This window comes from Rhyacophila brunnea, unplaced genomic scaffold (assembly GCF_057557595.1).
Source record: "Rhyacophila brunnea isolate RB1 unplaced genomic scaffold, BYU_Rbru_1.0 scaffold_21, whole genome shotgun sequence".
NCBI classification, from domain to species: Eukaryota; Metazoa; Arthropoda; class Insecta; order Trichoptera; family Rhyacophilidae; genus Rhyacophila; species Rhyacophila brunnea.
In genome coordinates, this window is record NW_028232871.1 from 31420703 (window position 1) to 31445718 (window position 25016).

At 31.6% G+C, this 25016-nt stretch overlaps 1 protein-coding gene across 3 annotated transcripts; it reads right to left on the minus strand.

The window, feature by feature from the left end:
* Positions 1 to 579: 579 nt before the first annotated feature.
* On the minus strand, positions 580 to 24830 carry LOC147070951 (thioredoxin, mitochondrial). Of its 3 annotated transcripts, none has more exons than XM_085949063.1 (3): positions 24637 to 24830; positions 11925 to 12074; positions 580 to 3836 (listed from the first exon to the last, which is right to left on the minus strand). In XM_085949063.1, exons 2-3 carry the CDS (start codon positions 12063 to 12065, stop codon positions 3525 to 3527), a joined length of 453 nt encoding a protein of 150 aa, XP_085805189.1. In that variant the 5' UTR covers positions 12066 to 12074; positions 24637 to 24830; the 3' UTR covers positions 580 to 3524. The 3 variants fall into 3 exon arrangements, with proteins under 3 accessions (XP_085805189.1, XP_085805188.1, XP_085805190.1); XM_085949062.1 differs by having other exon boundaries at positions 24632 to 24830; XM_085949064.1 differs by having other exon boundaries at positions 24006 to 24830.
* Between the last annotated feature and the right edge of the window lie 186 nt (positions 24831 to 25016).

The following is a 25016-nucleotide window of genomic DNA, read 5'->3' on the forward strand; positions in this document are numbered from 1 at the left end:
CGGTGAACAGATGGGAATATAGATCAAGAAAGTGAAAACATTTTAAACATCCATGTCCCTGCTTATGCATTGCAAAAAAAAACAAATAGATTCAAACCCAGAACCTCCGTATTTAAAGAGACCAAAAATATTAAAGCTTAGTCTCTTTCTAGAATCTTTCTTACATACACTTTTTCAATTATTTTATAAATCTTTGACACAAAATATCCATCCACATCTGAAAAAATTGCAATCAATTTGAATGTAGTTTGGACAATCCATATTGCAAAAAATTTGCGTATTTTAATCAAAACAACACTCTAAAGATTGCTACAAGAGTAAGAATTGTCTCATAAACTTGTTAACAGTGCATTCGAACATATTTTCAAAAACACATTTAAAGTGCTTATAAATGGTTTTTATACATTGTTTATTTGATTGTGGGCAGATGTATTGTAAATCTAGGTAGGTGTAGGGATATTGTAACGCTTCCAGTTGCAGTTGGACGGGGTAATTTTAAAGTTGTCTCTTCTTAGATATTGAATTTATGCTTCACGCAGGAGCGAAATAGTAATTTATCATTTTTTTTTTATTAATATTTGCCATCCAACAACCAACAATAATTAAATTTAGGATTTGTATTAAATAGTGAATTAAGTGTGAACTATACAAGAATAGACTAAATCTAATAGACTGAAAAAAATTACATTTCTCTGGACCTATTACAGTTTTTTTTTTTTGAATTTTCGAAGATAATTTTAAAAATGTTAAAATTTGCGAGGATATATTATAAAATTAATAACAAGAGTTTTTTTGAAGATAAATTAAGGCACAGACAAAAATATATATTTTGTTAATTTAGAAAAATCTGTCAGTTTAATATAAGATGAGGTATAAATAGAAGTTTTAAAATAAGACACGGGAGTGCAGTATATTAAGATTAGAAAATTTACACAAACTAACATGTCCATAAGTGGATGGACTTATGCGAAAAGCAATCAACTAACACATATTTTAATTATACTCAGCATAAGTCAAAACACTTCATTATGCAGGAAGACGAATTGTATTATTAATTTACTGGAGTAAATTTTGACTTGTCTTGTATGACGAGATCGTAAATCTTGTAAACCTCAAATCCAAAACAGTTGCATTTCAGTAAAAATTGTCTAATTTTAGTTAACGGAGAGTTATACTTTCAATAAAACACAATGTCCTTTAGTCAGGCCGCAGCATAAAACTGTGATTTCGATTGTAATGCTAATTATTGCTTATAATTCGATATGCAACATGGTACATTGTCAAATAATGATGATTTTTTTATTTTATTTTCTAAACTCTTTCTCTAAGCACCAAGGTGCATGATTGTTACATCAGTCTCGTGCAGCTTCGTTTCGGGACAAGGATGTGTGGCACTAAAATCTTTTCATTCTGACACATCATGAAAGACGGCCGTACACAAACCATGGCTGCTTATACATGACAGGTAGAGATGGGGTAATTCAAATCATTGTTTCATATTGAAAAAAAATTGTAATACATTGGTAATACAAATATGTATGCAATTGAAAATCTTCATTTACCGCGAACAGGTTATTGCATTGTATTCAAAGTTAAGCAATAACTAGCACTACCACCAGAACCCGCAATTTAGTGCTGCGGCCTGACTATAGACGGCCTTAGATATTACTAACGTATTTTCGATCAGGATGGGATTTACAAGTAGTAGATATTGTGATTTTATCACCAAGAGGCATATTTTCCGGATACTCGCCGATAATGTAACATTCTAAAACATTATCACTCATCCTGATGGAATAAATTATCATGGCTGACCCAACTGGATCAACACTAGAAGAGCAATCTACGCACTGCGTGATCGACAAGGTAAGAGGCGCGAGAAGTGACACCACGTGCCGTAATATGATAGAATGAAGTAAATAAGAATCTTGTATGTACTGTAAATGTCACAAAAACACACGCATTGCATTAGGGGGTGTGTGGACTCACCTACGTGAGAAAAAATATTGTTTCCTGCATAATAAATTATTAAGAATCTTACCATTACATTTTAGAAGAGTGCAAAAAGATTATTTAGTACAATTTATATCTATCTTCAGCTCATAATTACACATAGAACATTCAGAGCTCTCTTCAGGGTGAGAGATAACAGAGACATCTAGTAACAGAATAAAATTATGAGACATGCTATTAAACACCATATTCTGAAAGATTTCTTAAAATTTATTATGTAAATTGTTATAAAATGTACATTCGTTTGTTTAACTATTGATCGGGTTTTATTACATACTTTTAATGATTATTTTTAACAATGAAATAAAAAGTGGGTAATTAAATATTTTTTTTTATTCAAATGAATAACTCACAAGAATTAAGAAAAATAGAGCATATTTGTTATTGAATATACCTACATACTAACTTAATTTGGAAGAGCTCATTTTTAGAAAAAATATTTTCCAATAGCCAAATGCATCTCTTAGGTGTTTCGAAATGATTAATAAATTGTCTACGGTCTACGACGTGTCTTGTATGACGACATCGTAAATCTTGTAATCCTCATAAATCCAAAACAGTTGTATTTCAGTAAGTACTGTCTATACGCCGATGATGGCCGCGCGGCTTAAGCGTCGGACTATAGCGTCGTGGGTCCCAGGTTCGAATCCTGGATCTGGCAAGTACACATATTGTTATTCAATTTGTGTATGAGTCAGAGTATGGACCTAATAGGTTGAGCAAGTGACTGACATCCATTTCTCGTAAAAACAAACCTCCACGCCGTGGAGGCCCATATGATATTATTAGGATCAGACATGGTCGAATAAATTGTCTCTTGCATAGCAAACATGCGTTCAATAATAGCATTGTTTTATTATAAAAAAAAATGTTTTCAACTTGAAATCTATTTTAGTTAGGTATATCTAATTCAGCTGCCCTATTACGATGATATTTTTTATTATTCTTAACCAATCATTTTATAAATATTTGTTAATGGAGTTTTGATTTTCTATGTACCTATAATACGTAAGAATCGCACAAATCCAATTTTTCAGAGGTACGGTACGTCCAGTAATCTGGCATTTTAAATAATTTTTTTAAATCGTTTTCTCTACAATCTGATGTGGATCTTGACCACCTCCTGAAGAATTTTCTTAAACATTTTTTTGCGAGAATTGGATATTTCAGCCGTCACACGTCAACACTTATGGGGTCTAGGCTCTTAATCCAAACACAGATTGAAAAAAACTAAGCGGACCCTTTACCATTAGTTTATTGCAGACTCCCTACTCTGACAAAGATAATGTTATATCATGTCAAAAGAAATTTAAAATTAAATCATATTTTAATTACCCGTGTTGTAATACTGTTACTAGATGTCTCTGCAACTTATTAAACTCCGCGTTAAACTGTTACCGATTTCCTTTCACATAACTCCACCCAATTATATCTTAAATCATAGACAGTTCTTTCTTTTACAATAAAATAATATATTGACTAAATTTACACGATTAAAGAAGCAGCGTCCCTTACGAGGCTTTGTCCTTCTCTTTATTTTTGGTGGTCCCCGCCATCTTGTTGATGAGACTCTCGATCATGTTGGCGTCCACTAAGCCGATGAACTTGTCGACCACCAAACCGTCCCGGATAGCGATGACGGCGGGCACGGCTTTCACCTCAAAAGTGTGCACCAGTTCGGCGTGCTCCTCCACGTCTACTACGGCCAGGTCCAGGTTATCCAGGGGCTCGATGAGTTCTTTCAGCTTTGGTGTGAGTATCTTGCAAGGATCACACCACTCCGCGTGGAAATTCACTATGACAGGCCGGTCGCTATTCATCACCTATACAAAATAAACATAAGTTACATTAAATAGTTACATGAAATATTATTTTACGATATCGATTTATCACTCACTTGGTATTCACCACGGGTGAAATTAATAATATACAACACTTGTTTCTTTTATATGCCTTTTTTTTATTAAAAATCTCTATCACCTTTATACCCAAAGCCGACTATAGACAAGCTGGAGTTAGGATGGTAGTAATGCTAGTTATTGATTATTTTCGAATGCAATGCAATAACCTGTTCGCAATAAATGAAGATTTTCGATTGTATATTTCGTTCATATTAATTAATATTTCAATATGAAACAATTATAACAGTTTACCATATTGCAATATTGCACTTAAAGTATGAATAATAAATACCTGGCACTACGATCGAAACTTACAGTCTTATGTCATGGCCTGCCTATAGTGAGCCTTGCTGACCCACATTCTGTAGTTGTTATAGAATTAAGAATTATAACTATCGAGCGTTGACCTTTAGTAAGAACATACAAATGCTTGATAAAGTTTACCATGTAAACAAAACTGTCCTAATAATATATAAATTAATTTCATGAGGTGGATACGAAGTGAGCGATCAATATTATAAAATTATCAAAACCATCATGAATCCCTTGAAAAGAACAACAAAGTAACTTAACTTAAGGGGGGACATGCTCGTCGAAGGTCAAAATTGAGTTTTTATTGTATTTTCAAACCATGATCCTGGACACTCCTTAAACGTTGTAGATAATCTATTTATATAATTTTGAAGCCTTATTATCCTTTATAGTTATTTTAAACATTTGATGACTGCATGAAGTATTTTTGTTACATAAAATAGTATTCTTTTAAACCTCTCGCTCTAATGTTTTAGAATATAGTCATATTTCAGTACATAACTGTGCAGTGGTGTTAAGATTTTTTACATTTATTAATTTTTAAACGCATTTATAAAACCATTAGTATAATTTATTACGAGATAATTTTTGTAAAATATTCACGATAAAAAATTATTTTGATAATCTCTGTGATCCCAAATTTGACAAGAATTAGGCATTTTATTATTCAAAAAATCGGCAAGATTAACACATTTGAAGATAATTCTAAAGATACTTATTATAAGCTACGTCTTTGACCATTCAAGTGTGATAAACATCTTATGAATATTGATTGCTTTATAATAATTATTGACCTAATAATAAGGTAGTGTTTTTTTGAAATACGCCATTTCTTTTGTCATTCCCCAGAGGTTAAGCTACAACATACGGCCGTAGCCATAAATTGACAAACTATAATTGAAGTAGGGAGTAAAATGATATTGACGCGCGTGTTTGAACATGTACCGTTTAAAAAAAAATAAAAAAAAATTCGGTTAGGTACATGTTCAAACACGCGCGTTAACATAATTTTACTTCCTACTTTAATTATAGTTTGTCATTTTATGGCTACGGCCGTATGTTGTAGCTTAACCACTGGGGAATGACAAAAGAAATGGCGTATTTCAAAAAAACACTACCTTATTCTTAGGTCAATAATTATTATAAAGCAATCATTATTCATAAGATGTTTATCACACTTGAATGGTCAAAGACATAGCTTATAATAAATATCTTTAGAATCATCTTCAAATGTGTTAATTTTGTCGATTTTTTGAATAATAAAATGCCTAATTCTTGTCAAATTTGGGATCACAGAGATTAGCAATATAATTTTTTATCGTGAATATTTTACAAAAATTATCTCGTAATAAATTATGCTAATGGTTTATTAAATGCGTTTAAAAATTAATAAATGTAAAAAATCTTAACACCACTGCACAGTTATGTACCGAAATATGACTATATTATAAAATATTAGAGCGAGAGGTTTAAAAGAATACTATTTTATGTAACAAAAATACTTCATGCAGTCATCAAATGTTTAAAATAACTATAAAGGATAATAAGGCTTCAAAATTCTATAAATAGATCATCTACAACGTTTAAGGAGTGTCCAGGACCATGGTTTGAAAATACAATAAAAACTCAATTTTGACCTTCGACGAGCATGTCCCCCCTTAACACAGGCTATCGATAAAGCAAAATATAAATTTATACTGCAATAGAAATCATAAAAAGATAAATAGGTAGTGAGTAGACAATTAATGTTTTGAGCTGTTAAAACAGAAATTAAAAAGAAGACGTCCGCTATGGATCAGGGGTTAACACGCTCGCCTGTTTATTGACGGGCAAAATAAAACAATTCTGTGATAGATGAAACATGATGGTGGAGTAGACAATAGATGTATCTCAATGAAAAGGTGTGGATATACAGTGAAACCCGAATTTTACATTTTTGAAATGACTGAGAAAAACCCTAAATAGGTACTTTAATGGAAAACGTATATTGGTGGTGTTGAAAATTTATTTTTATTAAAAAATCATACAAATTGGTTTGGAGCATATTACGTCAACATGTTCTTTATCCTTTCCAAGAATGTTTATTTCCCCTTGAACTGACAACTTTTTCTTTGCTAAGACATTATATGAACAAGCGTAAACAACAACAAAAAACTAATACAATCGTGTTGTAATTTATTTAATTGAATTTTGAATATTTCAGATGTAAATTGCGGGAAATAAAAATGTAAAACCGGGAATTAAATGTACTAAAATAAAACAAGACTGCAGAAACTACACGCAAATAGCGGGAAAACCTGAATTATGGACACGTAAAATCGGGGTTCCATTATATTCAAATTCTTCGTGTATACAAAAAAGCTTTTCAATTAAGCATAGCTCACACAGAAAATAACATCATTAATGTGCTTTAAATATTCATGTGGGTAATATTGTGGAATAACAAAAAGCGCACACAACATTTCAAATTTTCTATTACGCACCGTGCAATTTCCTGGTTTCAATTATCCCAATGTGTACACATAAAACAGATGCAGACAGCAAAAAAATATATAAATTAAAATACTCGAATCATAATTATTATTAAGTTTTAGAGGGGGTATGTCTTTTGAGACTAAACATCAGTAGCGAAGGGTGGAGGTAGGCTGTTGAGTTCCAACATAAATAGTCCACACAAAACTTTGTCTGTCAAACGTATTTGTTTTCATTGAACTAAGACTACAATGTGTAGATAGTGTTTGTTTTTTAAAATTCAATTAAACATTGCCTAATCCAAGTCATGGTAGATAATAGTCAAAAATATTCTTTTGTCTTTAAATTATCGAAAATTATGCCATTAAACCATACATGATTTTTGATATATTATAGATGGAAGAATATTTTTTATCGATTATGGTTTGGTTAGGCAGGGCTTAATGAATTTTGAAAAACTAACCAACACCATCTGTAATATATGTATTCTTAATTCAACGAAAACCATTATTTAAGACTGAAAAAGTGTGCACTATTTTTGTCGGATCGCCTATAGCAGACGTCGGCAAATGCGGCTCTTCGTCGTGTAAAGTGCGGCTCCCAATATCTCTTGATAAAAATATAGGTATTTTCTTTCCCCATTATACTTGTATTTTCGCGAGTTTTCCTTTCTAAATGTTGTAAGTGACAAGATGCGCGTATATGAATGCAACTGTCAAAGACTGCACTGCGAACGGCTGTAACAAATTTTTCACCAAATTTTAGAAATTTAGCTAAAAATGATAAATAAACTTTTAATTTTAATTATATTTTATTTTTAATAACCTGACCAGTGCCACGGACGAATTAACTCGCCAAAGCATGTATGTCGTGTTCAGCCACGGACGAGTTAACTCTTGGGTTCTTGTAAACGTCGTAACTTCTGAATTGACTGTTCGGTGTAAATTTTCTAAACAGTATTCATGATTTTAGTGTGAAAATATTCACGATAAACTCGAAAAACATATTGATTTGGTAAGTTTTCACAAATATTTACTGACTTATCTGACCTATTTCATATTTTTAAGGGATTTATTTTATACCAAAAATAGCTGGCCTACAAATGTCCACCTAGTAAAAATTGGCTGGCAGTGATAACAGTGATTTTGAACTTATTATGAATTATTTTGTGTTTTATTTCTCATTTTTTATTTTCTTATATTTGTATTTTTTATACTTTATAATATAGCAATTAAGATCTTTGTAGAAATGTAATTATTAAATTTGAATTTGTGTATTTAATACTATGTGAGAACGTGACTATGGTGTTGCCTTTATATACAATGAAAATCCAGAATGTGGCTCTTCTCGTTGACCTCATGTATGCCCATAAAAGCCTATAGCATCCCTAAACTATTATGGTTTGGTTTGGGCAGGGTTCAATTGAATTTGAAAAAGTAAAAAGGACCATCCTGCAAATTGTATTCTTAGTTCAATGAAAACAAATAAGTATGTCTGACAAAGTTTAGTGTGCACTATTTATGTTAAATCTTAACAGCCTACCTCCACCCTACCTAGCCACTGCTAATCATACATGATATTATAGAGTGGCAATTTCCGCAGCTACTCAAATAAATTCATGTTGTTTTTTATAAGTGTCTGATCCAGTGCAAGAATTCAATAGCTTGGGTGTATGTCTGACAACCATTTCTTGTAAAAAAATCACTTAATATAACCTCCATTATGTGAGGGCACATATGTTCCGCTGCGAAACGAAAATAGTTATTAACTTTTATTAAACTACGGTTTTAACTGATGAGCTTGAAATCGTGTTCCAACATAAGTAGATATCATGAAGTAATATTGGAGACCTTGATTCTGGTGCACGGGCGACATTAAATTATTGTTTGCATTCACTACCAATTTACTGTACTACAGATAAATGGCTTTATGAACAGAATACAATATATTGTGTTTACAGGTGTTTGTTTTTCCAACGACGACTTTTTTGCCAAGCGTGATAATAAAATAATCAAATACGTTGAAAGATTAGTCAGTGTTTGATTTAAAAAAAAAAAAACTTGATTCACAGATGGTAATTGTGATTGATTATGTCCGATAGGTGGCTACATACATAATTATTACTTGGCTGCGAGAAAGTATGCAGTTTTTATTATTTACTGCCAGAAAACGGTGAATTTTGGAAAGTGGCCAACGATTTGGTATTGAAATGAATTATTGTATACGCGTCGGTGAAAGTAAACACAACTTAAATGTAAATTTAGTGTAGCTGAAAATACAAATGTATGAAGGTCACGCAAGTATTGATTGCCAAGCCGGAAAACTATTGTGTTTCTTTCAGATGGAGCATGTGGACGACACCTGATCTTAACAATATTTTCACAATAATGACTTTTCTCCGTTCATACATAAAGTAATGTTTATCTTCGCTACGCTTAAGACACTATGCATAGTAGTACTTATTTAAATAAGTCAGCTTAGCTTATTTACTAGACAGCTGATTTTCTACTAAAACAAAACAATTAACGGGTAGCAATGCTGGCAGCTTAACATTGAGAAAAAACTGACAGCCACGGTCACACGGTTACGTTTTGTAAACAGAAATAGTAATAATAGTTTTAGACAAAGATAGATTGTATTGAGTACCGATTATCTACACAAACGCCAACCAAAAAATAATGAATGATCAATGGAAAATTTTGTGAAAAATATTAATGAACACGGAAACGTGTTGCCATAAAATTTAATGCTGGGAATACTTTATCCACTGTGCTGCGTGCTTTTATAATTAAAACACTTGATAAAGTAACCATTAAATTATTTAAAGTTTATGTTAAATATTAATACATGATTATTAAATGTGTGTCGTGTTGTTTTCACACTTTTACCACTGTAGGTATTTCAAATTGTAAATATTTTAATAATGTACGGAAAATCGTAATTTACTAATTTCTAATCGTGGTAAACGGTGTTGCCATGCTGAACACTGTTTTGCGTACGTCATTCCTTCTTCATTTAATGATAGCGCATTCTTAATTAAGATTTACATAACGTTTGCCATTCTATGTATCAGAAGGGCCCAAGTGCCGTGTGACGGTCGAAAATGATGAATTTGAGATATCTTTGCAAGCTAATCCTGAACAATAAACATGTAAACTTTGAAGAAAAGATTAGGATTATGTGTGTCATTATGATTTATTGTTTTTTCTCATCGTAGAAATTAGATCACATAAAATATAATTACACCATAAAAGAATATTATTTTTCACTGGAGTTTTTAATTCAATTCTTCGAATTAGGAATACCATCTATGGATATTTTAAAAAAAATCAATAGATTTTAATATCGTGGTGGTATTAAAAATGTTCATTATATTATTTAAAAATTTAAACAAAGAACATTGGAAGCTGGAAACAAATAATGAAGTACTTTGCTGTAATACAAATGAAATTTTACATGAGCATCTAGCATTTTTTTGTTGTCGGGAAATGCTTTTAGTCATAATAAATAGTAAAATGATAGATTAATAACTTATATTATGTTATGCAAATCAATGGCACGTATTGATTATCAGCTTATGAAACAACGCCATAGAATTAATAATTTAAATCAGAAATACATTCAGCCAACATGCAAATAATAATGCATCTGATAACCTTAATAACCAATTGGCAATGACCTTGGATGACTCAACTGTAAAGGTATAATATATGGGAGACACACTATGCTAACATTGAAATATGACCTTGCTCAGAATATTATAATAATAATAAGTGAACACATTTATTTAAATTTTGTATAAAATTTGGCAATAATAAATGCATACTTTTTCTTATTTTGGTCTCTGAATTTTGGGTGCCTTTTATAATCATAAAAAATAATATTTTATGGGAAACACAGAGATCAACGAAACTTATTACCCATTAAATATAATTAAATGTTAGAAATAATGGAAATCGATGATTATTATTTTTATGCATATTTAAATTAAACAGTGACATCAATTTAATTTTGACAAAATCTCTACATTATTCAAGTATTTCTGTATGCTTTTAAAGTGTACCAACTCCTGCAATAACGTCATAAAAATATTCACAATTTCTATAAGAATGATAAGCACCCATTGAAATAAGTTTATAATATTAACGATGGTCGAGCAGTTACCGCATCGGCTTATAATGTCGTGGGTCCCGGGTCTGACAAATTCACACGTTGTTTTTCAATGTGTATGACCAGTGTATGGACCTAACAGGTTGAGCAAGTGGCTAACATCCATTTTTCATAAAAACAAAAATCTGTTAATACAGCCTCCACCCCGTGGGGGCCAACATGATTTTTTAAGCCGCATTTAGACCAAACAAGTGAATATATGTTCTTCCGCCACTCCAGCGAAATTCTCACGCTTTTTGTTGAGCGAACATAAGACTTTTGCTGGAGTGGGGGAAGACCAAACATTCGCTTGCTTGGTCTAAATGCGGCTTTAGGATCAGACTATACTTCAAACTATTACAAACTACACAATATATGAAAAAAGGTGTAGTTTCTTATTAATAATAATATATCAATCAGTAAAATACTGAAGACAAAACCAAATTAAAGTCCCATAAATATTTGTCCAATTGACCCTTTCTTCAGTTATTCATTGTTTCGCTGTCTCCAATAGGCACTCATTATCACTGATTAGTCTATATATATCGTCGCTGTATATTAAATACCTCATATGTGGTGATTTTGACGAAAATGAGTTGATACCATGTGATGCGCATTTTTTTCTCTACCATATGTATATCACTTGTGGAAAGATCAAATAAAAAGTTAAATCACTGAATAAAATCGATATTACATTAATACTATGTGAGAGCATCCAAAAGGCATGTTTACACATGATTCAACGTATTCAATACGGTGCATATAGAATTAATCACATGTCATAAAAACACGGAAAAAGCTATGATTTTACCATTAATAATAAATACATTATAAAAAAATATGATTATCTAATTTTAATTTATGATTAGGATTTACAAAAAATATTAAAAAATATTATATTAGGTATATCATTTACGATTATTTTTTAAAACAGTTTTTTACAATTATTATCCCACATAGGAGGTATTTAAAATACAGTGACGATATCTGAGTATATTTGTCATAGCATAATAATGACAGCTGGTGGAAAATCAATTTAATGTAAGCAAGTAGGTGGTTATTGAAGTAATATATCACCTTCTCCACGAAATCTTCGTTGTTTTTGACAATGATTGTGTCATTGTGCGTGCGGGAAGTGGATATCTCGCTGACCTGCTGCCGCATCCGAATGATCTGTCGGAGCGGAGATCGTATCCTCGACGACAGTGTTCCCGACATCTTCTTTATCTGTGAATAAAAACAATCAAAGTTATATTAATAATTGAGTTCTGAACTATTTCTAGTTTTAAAGACACATAACTTTATATTCAAAATTTCACGGTTATTTGATATCTCTCTCGGTACTTGGGCTGTCACCATGTATTATGCCGTCTCCTTCCTTCACTAACGCATTCATACACGTAACAGTACCCCAGTCTTTGTTGAGGAGAGGTAAACGGTGAGTAATCATAAATAATAATGCATACTTGGACAGTTATACTTAGGGAGCATTAATAGATGGCAGCATACCTTAATAAATATCGGCGTAATACAAATAATTTTTAATTAGGTACCAAAAGTTTTAAACAGTATTTTGTATTACATTAAATAATAAGAGACTAACAGAGACATCTATACTCAATAAAAATATTTAATAGTCGTCCCAATGTACAGCATATACATATACGCACATAGATTTATTATTGAGTTGTATAAAATATGAGGTAGAATATATACCAGTTGTAGAATATATACCAGCTATCGGAGTATTTTAAAAGCTGATCGGCAAATTGTATGAAACATAAATTGAAAGCAGTGGCGAAGGGTAGAGATAGGCTGTGGAGATACGACATAAATATTGTCCGCTAAACTTTGTCAGTGATATTATTTGTTTTTATTACACTAAGAATACAAATTGCATATGGTAATTTAGTTTTTAATTTGAGGTTAGTTTTTTAAATTAAACCATGCCTTAAACAAATCATAATTAATTGATATTATTACGAAGATACAAAATATTCTTTTATCTACAAAATATATAAAATTATGCCATGTATATATGGTTATACATAATTATTATAAGATATTTTATAGATAGAATATTTTTTATTTATTATAGTTTGGTCTAGGCAGGGTTTAGCTGATTTTTAAAAACAAACTAACACCATCTGCAATTTGTATTATTAGTTCAATCAAGTCTGGTGTGCACTATTTATGTTGGGATCTCCTCAGCCTACCTACACCCTCCGCCACTATGTGAAAGTCATGCTTCAAAAAATTAGATAAGTATCTAATTTAAAATAGTTTTTTTTCTATCATATTAAATTATACATAATTTAAGATTAAAAGTATATTTTTTGATCTATTTTGGTTTATTTTAGGCAGGGTTTAATTAAAATATAAAAACCAACTAACACCATCTGCAATTTGTATCTGCAAGTTACAAATAAGTATGACTGACGGACCAATTACTAAAAAGGATAATGGTACGTATTCGGTATAATGACCAGCACAAAATATTACAGACAATAAATCCAAAATGTCATACAACACTCACAGAACAACTGAACTAACTGACTTTGTAGCCACCAGATGTCGTATTGGTTCCTATTTAAAGATAGTTTGTGTGTACATATAGTATACCCTCCACTAGCGGTAGATTTGGGAATTTCTAAATGGCAAATTGACAGGATTAAACAACTACAATCTATAATTACATAATTGGCACCACTTGTAAGAATAGGAGATCATAGTGATAATTAGGGCCCGGATTTATATGCTAGTGAATGTTTTGTTAGGGTGTATGTACACCTATGGGAGTTGCACAGAAATCCGTTTCGAAAGACGCAGAATCCAAAAATAAAATTTTATTGTGCATATAAATACACATTTGAGACATTAGAGCATATTTGAGACATTAATGCATATTTCATTAATAAATGCATATTTTAGGGTTTTTGCATTTATAATTTTATCAAAACATAACTAAATCAGGTAGATGCACTTGCATTTTTAATGGCATCCCCGAGCATTTCATTAATTTATCAGAAAAAGTGAAGTCAACTCAGGCACCTTTATTTAAATTTTGTGTTATCACCATTGTGGATGTTGAGAGATCATTTTCCGCATATAAACAAAATACTGATAGATATGCAAAAAAATTAATGCCAGAGAATATTGAAAAAAATATTGTAACTTATTTTTACGGACAAAAAAACAGCAAATAGTATTTAGGAATAGTTAAGTGTGTCATTTTTGTTTTTTTAAATTGTGTTTTGTTTCCATAGTTGACATTTACATTTTGCATTTCTTGTTCAATTATTTGTACCTACTTGTAAACAAACTATTTTGAAAATTGAAATTGATTAACTTTATATTGATTATTTGTGTTTTTTTGTTATTGTATTATATTGTTTAGGATTATTAATTTGTTATTCGATTTTTTATCGGTAATATTGGGTGAAGTGGGTATTTACAATATTTTTCCATAAAAATGTCAATTTTTAACTGCATATTTCAATGATTTTAAGTGCATATGTGCATGCATATAATCATGTTTTTTGTTGCATATATATCTGCTCCCTGGTGATAATATATCTGTATCCTTTTGTGAGTGAAATATTAATTGTAAGAACCTATTCTGTTTTTGGCCTGTTACCATGTGCACTTCCATCCTAGACATAATCGGCTCGTTAGGGAGGCCATTCTTGAGAAATAATGTGGTAAAGTACACTATTTGATGAATGAAGCTTTTGGCAATATTCATCTAAGACTAAGCGGATGAAACCATTCATGTTCATTGAGTTATATCAATGGAGGATTTTCATATATCAGAAATATGAGTTTTATATATGTAAAACTTTAAGCTAATTATATCCCAAGCCAGTGGTATTCAAATGATCTGTAGCACCTCGCGATAAAAGATTTCTATGCTTCGGAGACTGTTTTCTTCAGGTAATAACATACATATTTTGATGGGGAGAGTGGTTAAATTATGTAGAGTCTGTATTCCTTATGCTGGCGTGTGGTTTCCCCCTCCCCCCCCCCCACTTCAACATATTAACACTGCATTCCCTCTCGTTCCCTCCCATTGAAAACTTTCAAAGGTCAAACGCGATGACACAATACTTTCCGTCCGCGAGCGACGTGACGTGAATGCCAGCATAAAGAATACGGACTCTAGTGGAGTAAAATTGCTGACTAAAATATTATGAAAAGGTAAAAAAACCTGATTGTCATTTTGAAGGGAATTAAAAAAAAATGAAAAATCTTCTACATTTTTTTAGGTTGCCGTGAGAGAACCTTTACACCAATGGCGAAGGGTGAAGGTAAACTGTTAAGATTCAACATAAATAATAGTGCGCACTAAACTTTATCAGTCATACTTATTTGTTTTCATTGAACAAATAATACAAATTGCAAACAATGTTGATTAGTTATTTTTTAAATTCAATTAAATCCTGCCTAAAGCTGACCATAATAGATATTAAATAAAAAATATTTTTCTATCTAGAAAATATTTAAAATTATGCGATTAAACCATACATAACTTTAGATATTTTATAAAGCGAAGAATATTTTTTGAAGTATATGCAGAGTTTAATCGAATTTTGAAAACCATCTACAATTTGTAATGACAAATAAGTACTTATGAATGAAAAAGTATGGACGGATTTCTACAGCCGACAATACATTAAAACATTTTGACAGCATTGTAAAATAATAATCTTTTATAAACAGAAATACAGAGGAACCCTGTTTTCACAAACCCAGAATTCACGTTTTCCAACTGTGTGTATTTTCTGCAGTCGGTTTCATTTCAGTAAGTTTTTATTTCCCGCAAATTACGTCTGAAATATTCAAAAGATGCACTGCAGAATATTGCAGACACATGTGTACATTTCTATTTAAAGAAACGTCTGCAGTGCCCAAAGCCATGGTTATACTACTAACTACACGATTGGTGGGTAATAAGGTGCTGTTTGTCATTCTGCTAAAAATGTCCGGAAAACAGAATTTAGAGAAGAAATATTGCCATGTTAGTTACGGATTTGGTATCTGACATTTAATTTTCATCTATGCATCAGGCCTGAGAGCTATTTTAGAAAAATGTGAATATTCTTCATTTAAGCTCAATGGGCGGTGTTACCCAATACAATGAAATATAATTTGAATACCCATATCACAGAAGATAACACAATCTGTTCAGTGAACACACTCCCATTTTAATTAGCGAAGTTTTTTTGTTAATTTTGTGGATTTATCTGACCAAACAATCAGTTGTATTTATAGACCTCTCCCTGCCATAGTGTTTATTTATATTATTCAACCAAAGTTCACTAGATTAACATGTGTTTACTGAAAAAATGCCTTTCTGCCTAATCTGCTATTGAGAAAATATACCAATACTATTTAATGATTTTAATTAGTTAAATTGAAAATTGTACAAAGGTCAAATGTTGTAAATTATCATTTTAGATTAACGATAATATTCGATAACCTGCCGCAAGCACTTAGTTAAATGATTTTATTGCAAGTATATACTAAAATGTATTTTAAATGTATAAGTAATGAATTTATTGATTCGAGTGGAGAAAAAAACTTATGTTATTTTTATGAACTCAAGTTGAGGATTACTGAAAACAGTTTCAACCTAGATATTAACCAAGGAATCTTTGGTTTCCTTATAAAAATCTGTGAAAGCAATTAGTTGAATGGGAGAAAGAAACACCAAGCTGCTGAGTTTGTATGATAATTAGTACAGTATTCCCAGTTCTTTCAAATTACTTTTTGCCACCTCTTTCACACATTTAGGCTCCATCTCTACACTAAAAAGTTTTCTTCTTTCAACATCTTTGAAATAATCATATACAATTAAAGACTTCAAAATGTGAGTTATTCACGTTTTTTACAACAAATAGAACATCAAATTGATCACCAATTATTATGGCGGTCATTTTTTACTGCACGCCACTGCTGAGTACGTAATGATCTGGTCCGCTGTCAACATTCTTTACTTTGAAACTGCAGAATTAAAGAAATTTTGTTTTTTAAGTGAAACTTTTTTACGTGCAGCACACGAAAATTCCTGGGATAATATATCCCGCTGACCTGTGATAATAATCTGTCATGATTTACACGCAAGCACACACTGTTGATTGCACTATTCCAGGCATCGGGAAAGTGAAAATTTTTATCTATTTTTTTCTTCATTGATATATAGGAAGAAAACTATTATTGAAGAATCAAACCAAAAAAATATATTGCTTTTTAATGTATTCGTTTGTGTTAGTATTGACAGATGGCAGTAGGTATACATTCCATTTTTAATTAAGTATATTATTTTGACACCCTATATTACAAATCAAGATGGTGCTTAAATTGGTATTGGCATAATTATTTAAAGAATGCTTGTGATGCTTGCCAAAATTCCCACTGGCAATTATTATTAAATAATAGGTTAAAAAAATCTCTCACACAAGTTGTATTTATATTTACAATTTACGGCTGTTAATTTAATGTGAGAAAAGATTTTAATATAAGTACTTCCAGTAAAATTAATTTATGAAAGAATTCATATCATCCAGCTATTAAATTTTAATGAATGCTTAAGAACCACACATCAGTTTTAAAAAAGAACTCAGTAAGTAATAAAATACTACTTTTCCATTTTTATAAAACTATTTTTTTTTATTCAATGAACAAGACACAAGATTTGAGAATGTAACATTGTTCAATATAATAGAATGTTACATTCTCAAATCTTGTGTTTTAATTGTTGAATAAAATAAAGTCGTTTATTAAAATTATCAGCAAGTCTTAAGTACATAAAGTACATTATAAAAACTAAATAATGGAGTGATCCACGACGTTAGTTAGTAATCAAGGGATAAATTGATACCTACCATAATTTAATATACAAAAACCTATACCTAGCCAAGATTGTAATACAAGCATTTCATGTAAGAACTACTAATTAAAATCAACGTAATTAAGTAGAATGCCCGTAGTTTAATTGGAAAAGCACACTGGCGCGAATCCATCGGTTACAGGTTCAAGTCCCATCAGATGTTGAATTTTTTCTAGTGGGTATACGCATGAGATGTCAAAGTATGTTACTGTTCCTTTTATTTATTGGAAGTAAGTGGATGTGTACATGATGGAATGACAGGTCTGGTAAATTTAAATTAGTCAATGAGTATATCTAATGAATAATTTTATAACCACACAATGCAACCATTAGTTCATTGATTATGATTAGTGAATAAATTATAATAATATAAACTGCATTCTTTGTTGGCTGAATCATATGAAAACTTATCTACAAAATGCAAACTTTACAGGACAGTGACCAATGTCCTATATTTTAAGTTCCAAAGAACTTAAAACAATAACTTAATAAATGTACTAAATAATATGTTTCTTTCTTAATGATATTTAAAAAGTAAATTACCATTTTTACCCCTAATGGAGAAAATATTTAAATATACCTCCATAGGGTGAAGGTTATCTTGACGACAAACTTTTTACAAAGCACTGCCCAATTGACCAATCCATTACACTCCTGTCTGGATCTGGATCAAACATGCATTGAAAATGCGATTTTAACAGGGGATTCGAACCCTATAACATCTATCGACATAAAATAGAACTATTTCTGTCGATGATAAAGTACTTGTCACTCGTACTTATCATATTATATTGCATTAGATATTATGAGTAGTCGATATTAAACCTTTCAGCCAAGAAGTTCACAAATAATCTCTCAATTAAATAAACATTCCTCGCACACTGTGTCCGCAATACATATTAAACTATCAAAATAATAAAGCAATACTATCATGTCATATTAAAATATATATGAAATAATAAACAACCATAAAAATAGTTCTGTGTTTACTGATCAAATTTCTATCCTGATAAAAACTAAACTAAGTAGTTGGGCGTCATAACAAACAACTACGAATGGTGACCCTGACGGAAAGTGACGAATAATTACACCCATGACATACGGCTTTATACCCTGTTTACACGTGCATGGATTTACTGCTGACAGTATATATTATTGCGGCCCATAACAAGAAAATGTACGTGTAAACATGTATTATCCTGCAGTTGCAAGATTGTATGTATGAATAAAAAAAGTTCAGAAGCTTCTGAATTTTCGAAATTTTTCATAAAAACCAACTACGAACGAATTTTGAAGTTAAGACGGTACTTCAGTGAAACAGCAAATAATTTTCAAATATAGGTGCGACGAAATTTTGGACTTGCTGGTAATCGGAGAGCGAACGTCGAGCTGTGAACACGTCAATTTGTTTCGTGATGGCAACGGGGGTATTAATTCTTAAATCGTGTAAAGATGAATAAAAAACGTTAACCATTTACTTGAAAAAGAAAACATGTCAATGAATATATTATTATTGTTAGTAATAGAAATAAACAGAACATCAAATGGAAGCATGTTGGATTTATATGACAAATTATATTTCGTTCGGCACGCGTCATTTGCACAATCCCCGCATCGCCTAGCCACGATCTTTTTAGACCATACCTCAACTGAGGTATAGCCTTAACCGATTTTCACTACCTGTCAAATAGTACCATAAAATGACAACATCGCATCTCGCTCACTATCGAAGAATGAGATTGGAGAGACTGTCATTTAAAAAGTCATCGATTTAGTTGTGGCACGTTTTGGCTCTGAAAAAAACATGATAGGTAGCACCATGTGTCCACCACTATCGATTCTTGGAATTGATAGAATAAATTCTCTGGCAAACGATTTTATGATGTTTCTATAAAAAACACATTTCATCTGTTTATTTATCTTGATCTGAGGTAATAGCATTCTGATACAAAATTATATCCAAAGAAAATGTTTTGACTATTTATAATTCACTGCACCCACCTCTGAAGGACTCTCGAGAAGTCCGAAAGAATCCTTGTATAATACCGCCTGTACACGTGCATGGATTTACTGGCAGCAATAGTGCGTATTTAAAACTATCGTGACAATAACTTTTTACACGTAAAAGTGCTGACTGTCTCCCAATCTCATTCTTCAAGATTAAGCGAGATGTGTTGTTGTCATTTTATGGTATCTACTATTTGACAGGTAGTCAAAATCGGTTAACCCCAAAAATAAGCATTCGTTTCTTTGCCGGCAGGTTCGCCACTATCGTTCTACTGCAAAAGCGCAGATTGAAAAAATCCCTACTGTCGCATGAAAATTCAGAAGCTTCCAAATTTTTTTGATTCATGCATGCAAGCTTGCAACTGCAGGATTCTTTTTTTTCTTTCGACCATGTCCGATCTTAATAGGATCATATGGGCCTCCACAGATTAGAGGTTTGTATTAACAGATTTTTTTTTTACAAGAAATGGATATCAGCCACTTGCTCAACCTATTAGGTCCATACCCTGACAGACACAAATTGAAAAACAATTTGTGTACTTGCCAGACCCAGGATTCGAACCTGGGACCCACGGCGTGATAGTCCAACGCTTAAGCCACGCGGCCACCGTGGGCAACTGCAGGATAATACAGGTTTTCCCATACATTTTCTTGTAATGGCCGCGATAATACTTACTGTCAACAATGCACGTGTAAACGGGGTATAATACTAACTGCTAACCACCCATTTTATGCATTCGGATGTAGGTATATCTTATGATTTAAAAGACTAATGAATTCTAACCTTGGATGGCTATATAATATCATTATTAGAGCGAACACATTATGATTAGTGAGAAAAGGAAAAATGAATGTTTCGGAAAGCACTAGGTCATTTCCTTGGTTGAATTGAGATGTGAAATTAATGATACATATTAATGATTCCGATTGGTAAATAGTTATGTCTCAATACCTGGCCAATTGTAACTATAAAGTAAACATATATTAAGAAATATTGACATAATAAAGATGGCAATTACTTACTTATCCACTTATTAAGCAATAATTTATTTAAATGAGTAAACGAAGGTCATGAGCATGAAAATTTAAAATTGGAATTTATGATAAGGTGGAGTCTAATCTTACTGACTATTAGGTATCCCATTATAATATATTATGATTAGCAGTGATGCCTACGGATAAAAACTACACTGCTACATAATATTATATACACATGAGAGTTATTAGGGATTATGCAGATAAAATATACAAATGGTTTATTGGGACAATGGTCCCAATTTAGGGATACTATCTTGCAATGGCAAACAATGAAGGTAGGCTGACATAATAGTAGTAGTAGTGGCCGCCGTCGTGGCGCTGCGATATATTCTGAAAGGCTTGTCAGTATTGTACTTCTCGAAACGGCCACGCTTCACGTTAAACTTGCCGCAGTCTAAGACTACAAATTGCAGATAGTGGAGGTTAGTCTTTAAAATTCAATTATACCCTGCATAAACCAAGCCATAATAAATAGTCAAAAATATTTGTCTATCTATAAAAATATGCCATTAAATCATACATAATTTTAGACATTTATATAGATTGAAGAATATTTTTTATCTTTTATGGTTTGCTTTAGGCAGGGGTACATGAATTTAAAAAAAACTAATCAACAACATGTGCAATTTATTTAATTCAATGAAAACAATTATGTGTACACTATTTTTGTTGGGTCGCCACAGCCAACCTCTACTGTGATGGTTTGGCTTAAGTAGGGTTTAATTTTATTTAAAAAAAACTATCGAGCACCACCTGCAAATTGTATTCTTATTTCAATGAAAACAAATATGTAAGTATGACTGATAATGTTTGATGTGTACTATTTTATGTTGAACCTTAAAAGCCTACCTTTATTTTGTAACAAATTTTATTTTACCACGTTTTTCTTAGGTCGTATTTTTGTTTGTCCGGTGGTTGTTTATCCAGTACAAATCTTGCAAACGATTTTTAACTAACTTCCCGACTAGCTAGACATTTGAAACTTTTAGAATATATCAGAACACGATGCTAATGCATTCTTTTAATACTTTTAGCCATCTTTAAGTAGAATTGAATTCATTTTCAGTTAATTCTGTATTGTATGAAAAGTTATTTCGGAAGAAATCCGTAATCCAATCCACTATTATTGGTTGCTAAGGGGGTGGTCCTAGCAACTAAATTATTAATATATACATGCGTTACTATGGAAATCAAAATGACATTTCAGTATTCTATATTAATATTTTGTTTGTTTGTTGCAAAATAGCAAAAAAATGATTTGTTGACAATTGCCTTATTTGTCCTAAATTATTAATACATGGAATTGTCAAGTTTATATGATTCAATAGAAAATTTAAAAACGTGGTATATAAAAAGTTCTTTTTATCTTATAATTATTATTTACACTAATTTTGCGACCAAGCCATCAAACACTGAAATAGGCTGAATGGTTTTCACACAATTTCAAGTACAATATAGGTGTTGTAATATTATAATATTACTGAGTAATGTGCATATTGTGTTTTTTTTTTACAAGAAATAGATGTTAGCCGCTTACTCAATTATTAGGCCCACGCTCTAGGTACAAACACACATTGAAAAAACAACATGTGGGATTCGAACCCGAGACCTACAACTTAATAAGCGGACACGTTACCGCTCGGCCATCGCGAGCGCGGGCACCTGTTATATACCACTGCTTATGGCAGGTCTTGGCATATGTTTGGCGGAAAATTCGCATTAACAACTTAAATATGAAAGCAGACCACCAAATAAAATAAGAATTTTCGATAGACAAATTAATGTATGATACAAAAAAATAAATAAGTAGGCAATTCTCTAATAAAACTGAACTCTGATAGAAGTGAACTGAATTAGATGTAGTGCCAAAATATGAAAGATGCAATTTAATAAATAGCACTATAACTATTATTGTTTTATGCTAAGTTATACATGTCTTTCCACCAAGAATTATTAATTAAGGGGACGCTCTACAGAAATGCCCTTGAGAATTGAAAATATGATATTTTTATATGTGGTCCGAAATAGTTGGTCTACTAGTAATATTAAAAATTCGCCGCCGATGCGTGCCTCAAAAATAATGGTCACTAAATTAAATTTAAAACAAACAAACTCACTCCAACTAAGCGAGTATGGGGTGACCAAAAAATAGTATCTTCTAATACTTATACTTAAATGTTACTAAATTCAATATATTAATCAGCTGTTTGGTGGGAAGTATTGCAACCAATATGGTGGATATTGTGACGTTTTTAAACTTAGAGTTTAGTTTAGTAGTTTAGAAACTTAGAAATAGATTAATAACTTTTTAACCTGAAATTGTACGAGAACTAAACATACGAAGGATGTTGAAACACATATTATCTACATACATTTTTATTTCATGTGCTATCCAAAAAACATTATTAATGAATAGTATTTATTTTTAATGTGTAAGACCTACATCATTATTAAAAAAAATAGGTAAGTATTGTTTAATTCTAATGCGTATTTTTAAAAGACGTAGAATATATCTAGTGATGTACCTGATTGGTTTAAGTTTAGTCTGACACTTTTACAAACTAGTAACGCAACTTTTTTATAATATGTACTAGTGAAACAATAGGTAGGTACCATTATTGTGTTTTGTTGGTTGAGTAAAGCCAATGCACGAAATAATTTATAACGCCTAAAAATAAATATTAGGTATCGTGCAGGCACCCCATATACTTTTATTATTTTTCACATTGTTTTACATTCGGCCGGCCGGCGAACAGCGGTGACGGAACCTAATAAATCATTGCAATGAATTGCTCTACCGACAATAATTATTATTATGTTTTTAAAATAAAATCTTTTTGGATTTAAAGGATTTTGTTGTAAATTTGATTTAAAATGACGTGGTACTCGCTCTGTGGACTCTCTTCAACTGAAATATGAATCACACTGGCTCCTGTTATACCCACTCTTAACACCAAAATTCATAAATCTAAGGGTGAATGATACGATCAGTGACAGGCTTATAGTATACCAGAAAAATAAATCTGTTTGTTTGTAAAATGTTAATTGAATTATCGGTGAAAAGTTAATAATAGAACTATATAATTGTTTAGGCCAAACAACACAGATTTATTTACTAGTTCTGTACAATATACTAAATTGTCACTCCGTTCAATTTTACAATTTGTAGTCATGAAAGTGTGACATTAGTGCATGTGATGAAAATGATAAATGAGAAATCATACCTATACGATATTATCCTTTAAAATGTTATTACTGTGTCCAATGTCGAAGCTTCTTTGTATGAACGGGTGTCATGCAATCATAAACAAGAAAGTAGGCAACCCCACATAATATTCCAAGCAACAACAAAGTCAGTGTGCAATATCTCAAAACAAACAATCGATCGTAAACCTTCTCGGTTTGGAACGTATCGATATCATCTGACACTCGCGGAATTAATACAAGTATCAATGTTATGAATGACGACACAAGGAATGCAATAGCACCGACTAATTGCCCCGTACGCACAGATATGATGCACAGAAGCAATGTTATAAGCCAAATGGATGATAAGATGTAGACTCCCAGCCCCACTGACTGAATTTCAGGAGTCATAACCCTAAATTAGCACAGGTTCATTTGTCAATATTATCGAAAGGCAACGGATGATTAGATTCGTGAGATAAGCCTCAGCTTTTGTAAATCACGTTCTTAACGCTAGGAAACAAATTGTGGCGTTGATTGATAATCTTCATTCATAACAGCACTCATCTACGAGGTCACAACACAAAAGCTTAACGTAAAAGCCTTGATTTTCGATTTACGCAACACCACCAAAGGAATCCCAGATAGTTGTCAAAATACTAACCTAACCTAAAAGTCACACTGTTTTACACAAAATTCATGGAGATCGATGTTGTTGTTGGTCGAAAGACAATTTCCGCGGAAAAAATATCAACACAGGTACAAATAGAATCAATTTCACGTTCAATAATGATTGGCGATATCAATATCTTTTAAAACCCGGAACACTTCAGACCTTCGTATACTTCTAGATAATTTACACTGCTACCAACACCAACAAAACAAACAGTTGTTAAAATGACGTACATACACGGTGATGCCATCATATAAAAATCGATGCAAATAATATTTATAATTTTGTATCTGGAGATGGTACCTTTAGTCATTATTTTAAAATTATCATTAGCTTATAAGCACATTAAGCATCTTTACATAAGTATTACCGTTTT

What these genes read in the sequence shown, in the direction of transcription:
- LOC147070951 (XM_085949063.1), bottom strand. Translation starts at nt 12,065, where the DNA reads ATGTCGGGAACACTGTCGTCGAGGATACGATCTCCGCTCCGACAGATC. An exon ending in ACGAAGATTTCGTGGAGAAG is followed by an intron (nt 3,837 to 11,924) that starts GTGATATATTAC and finishes TATTTTGTATAG; the next exon opens with GTGATGAATAGCGACCGGCC.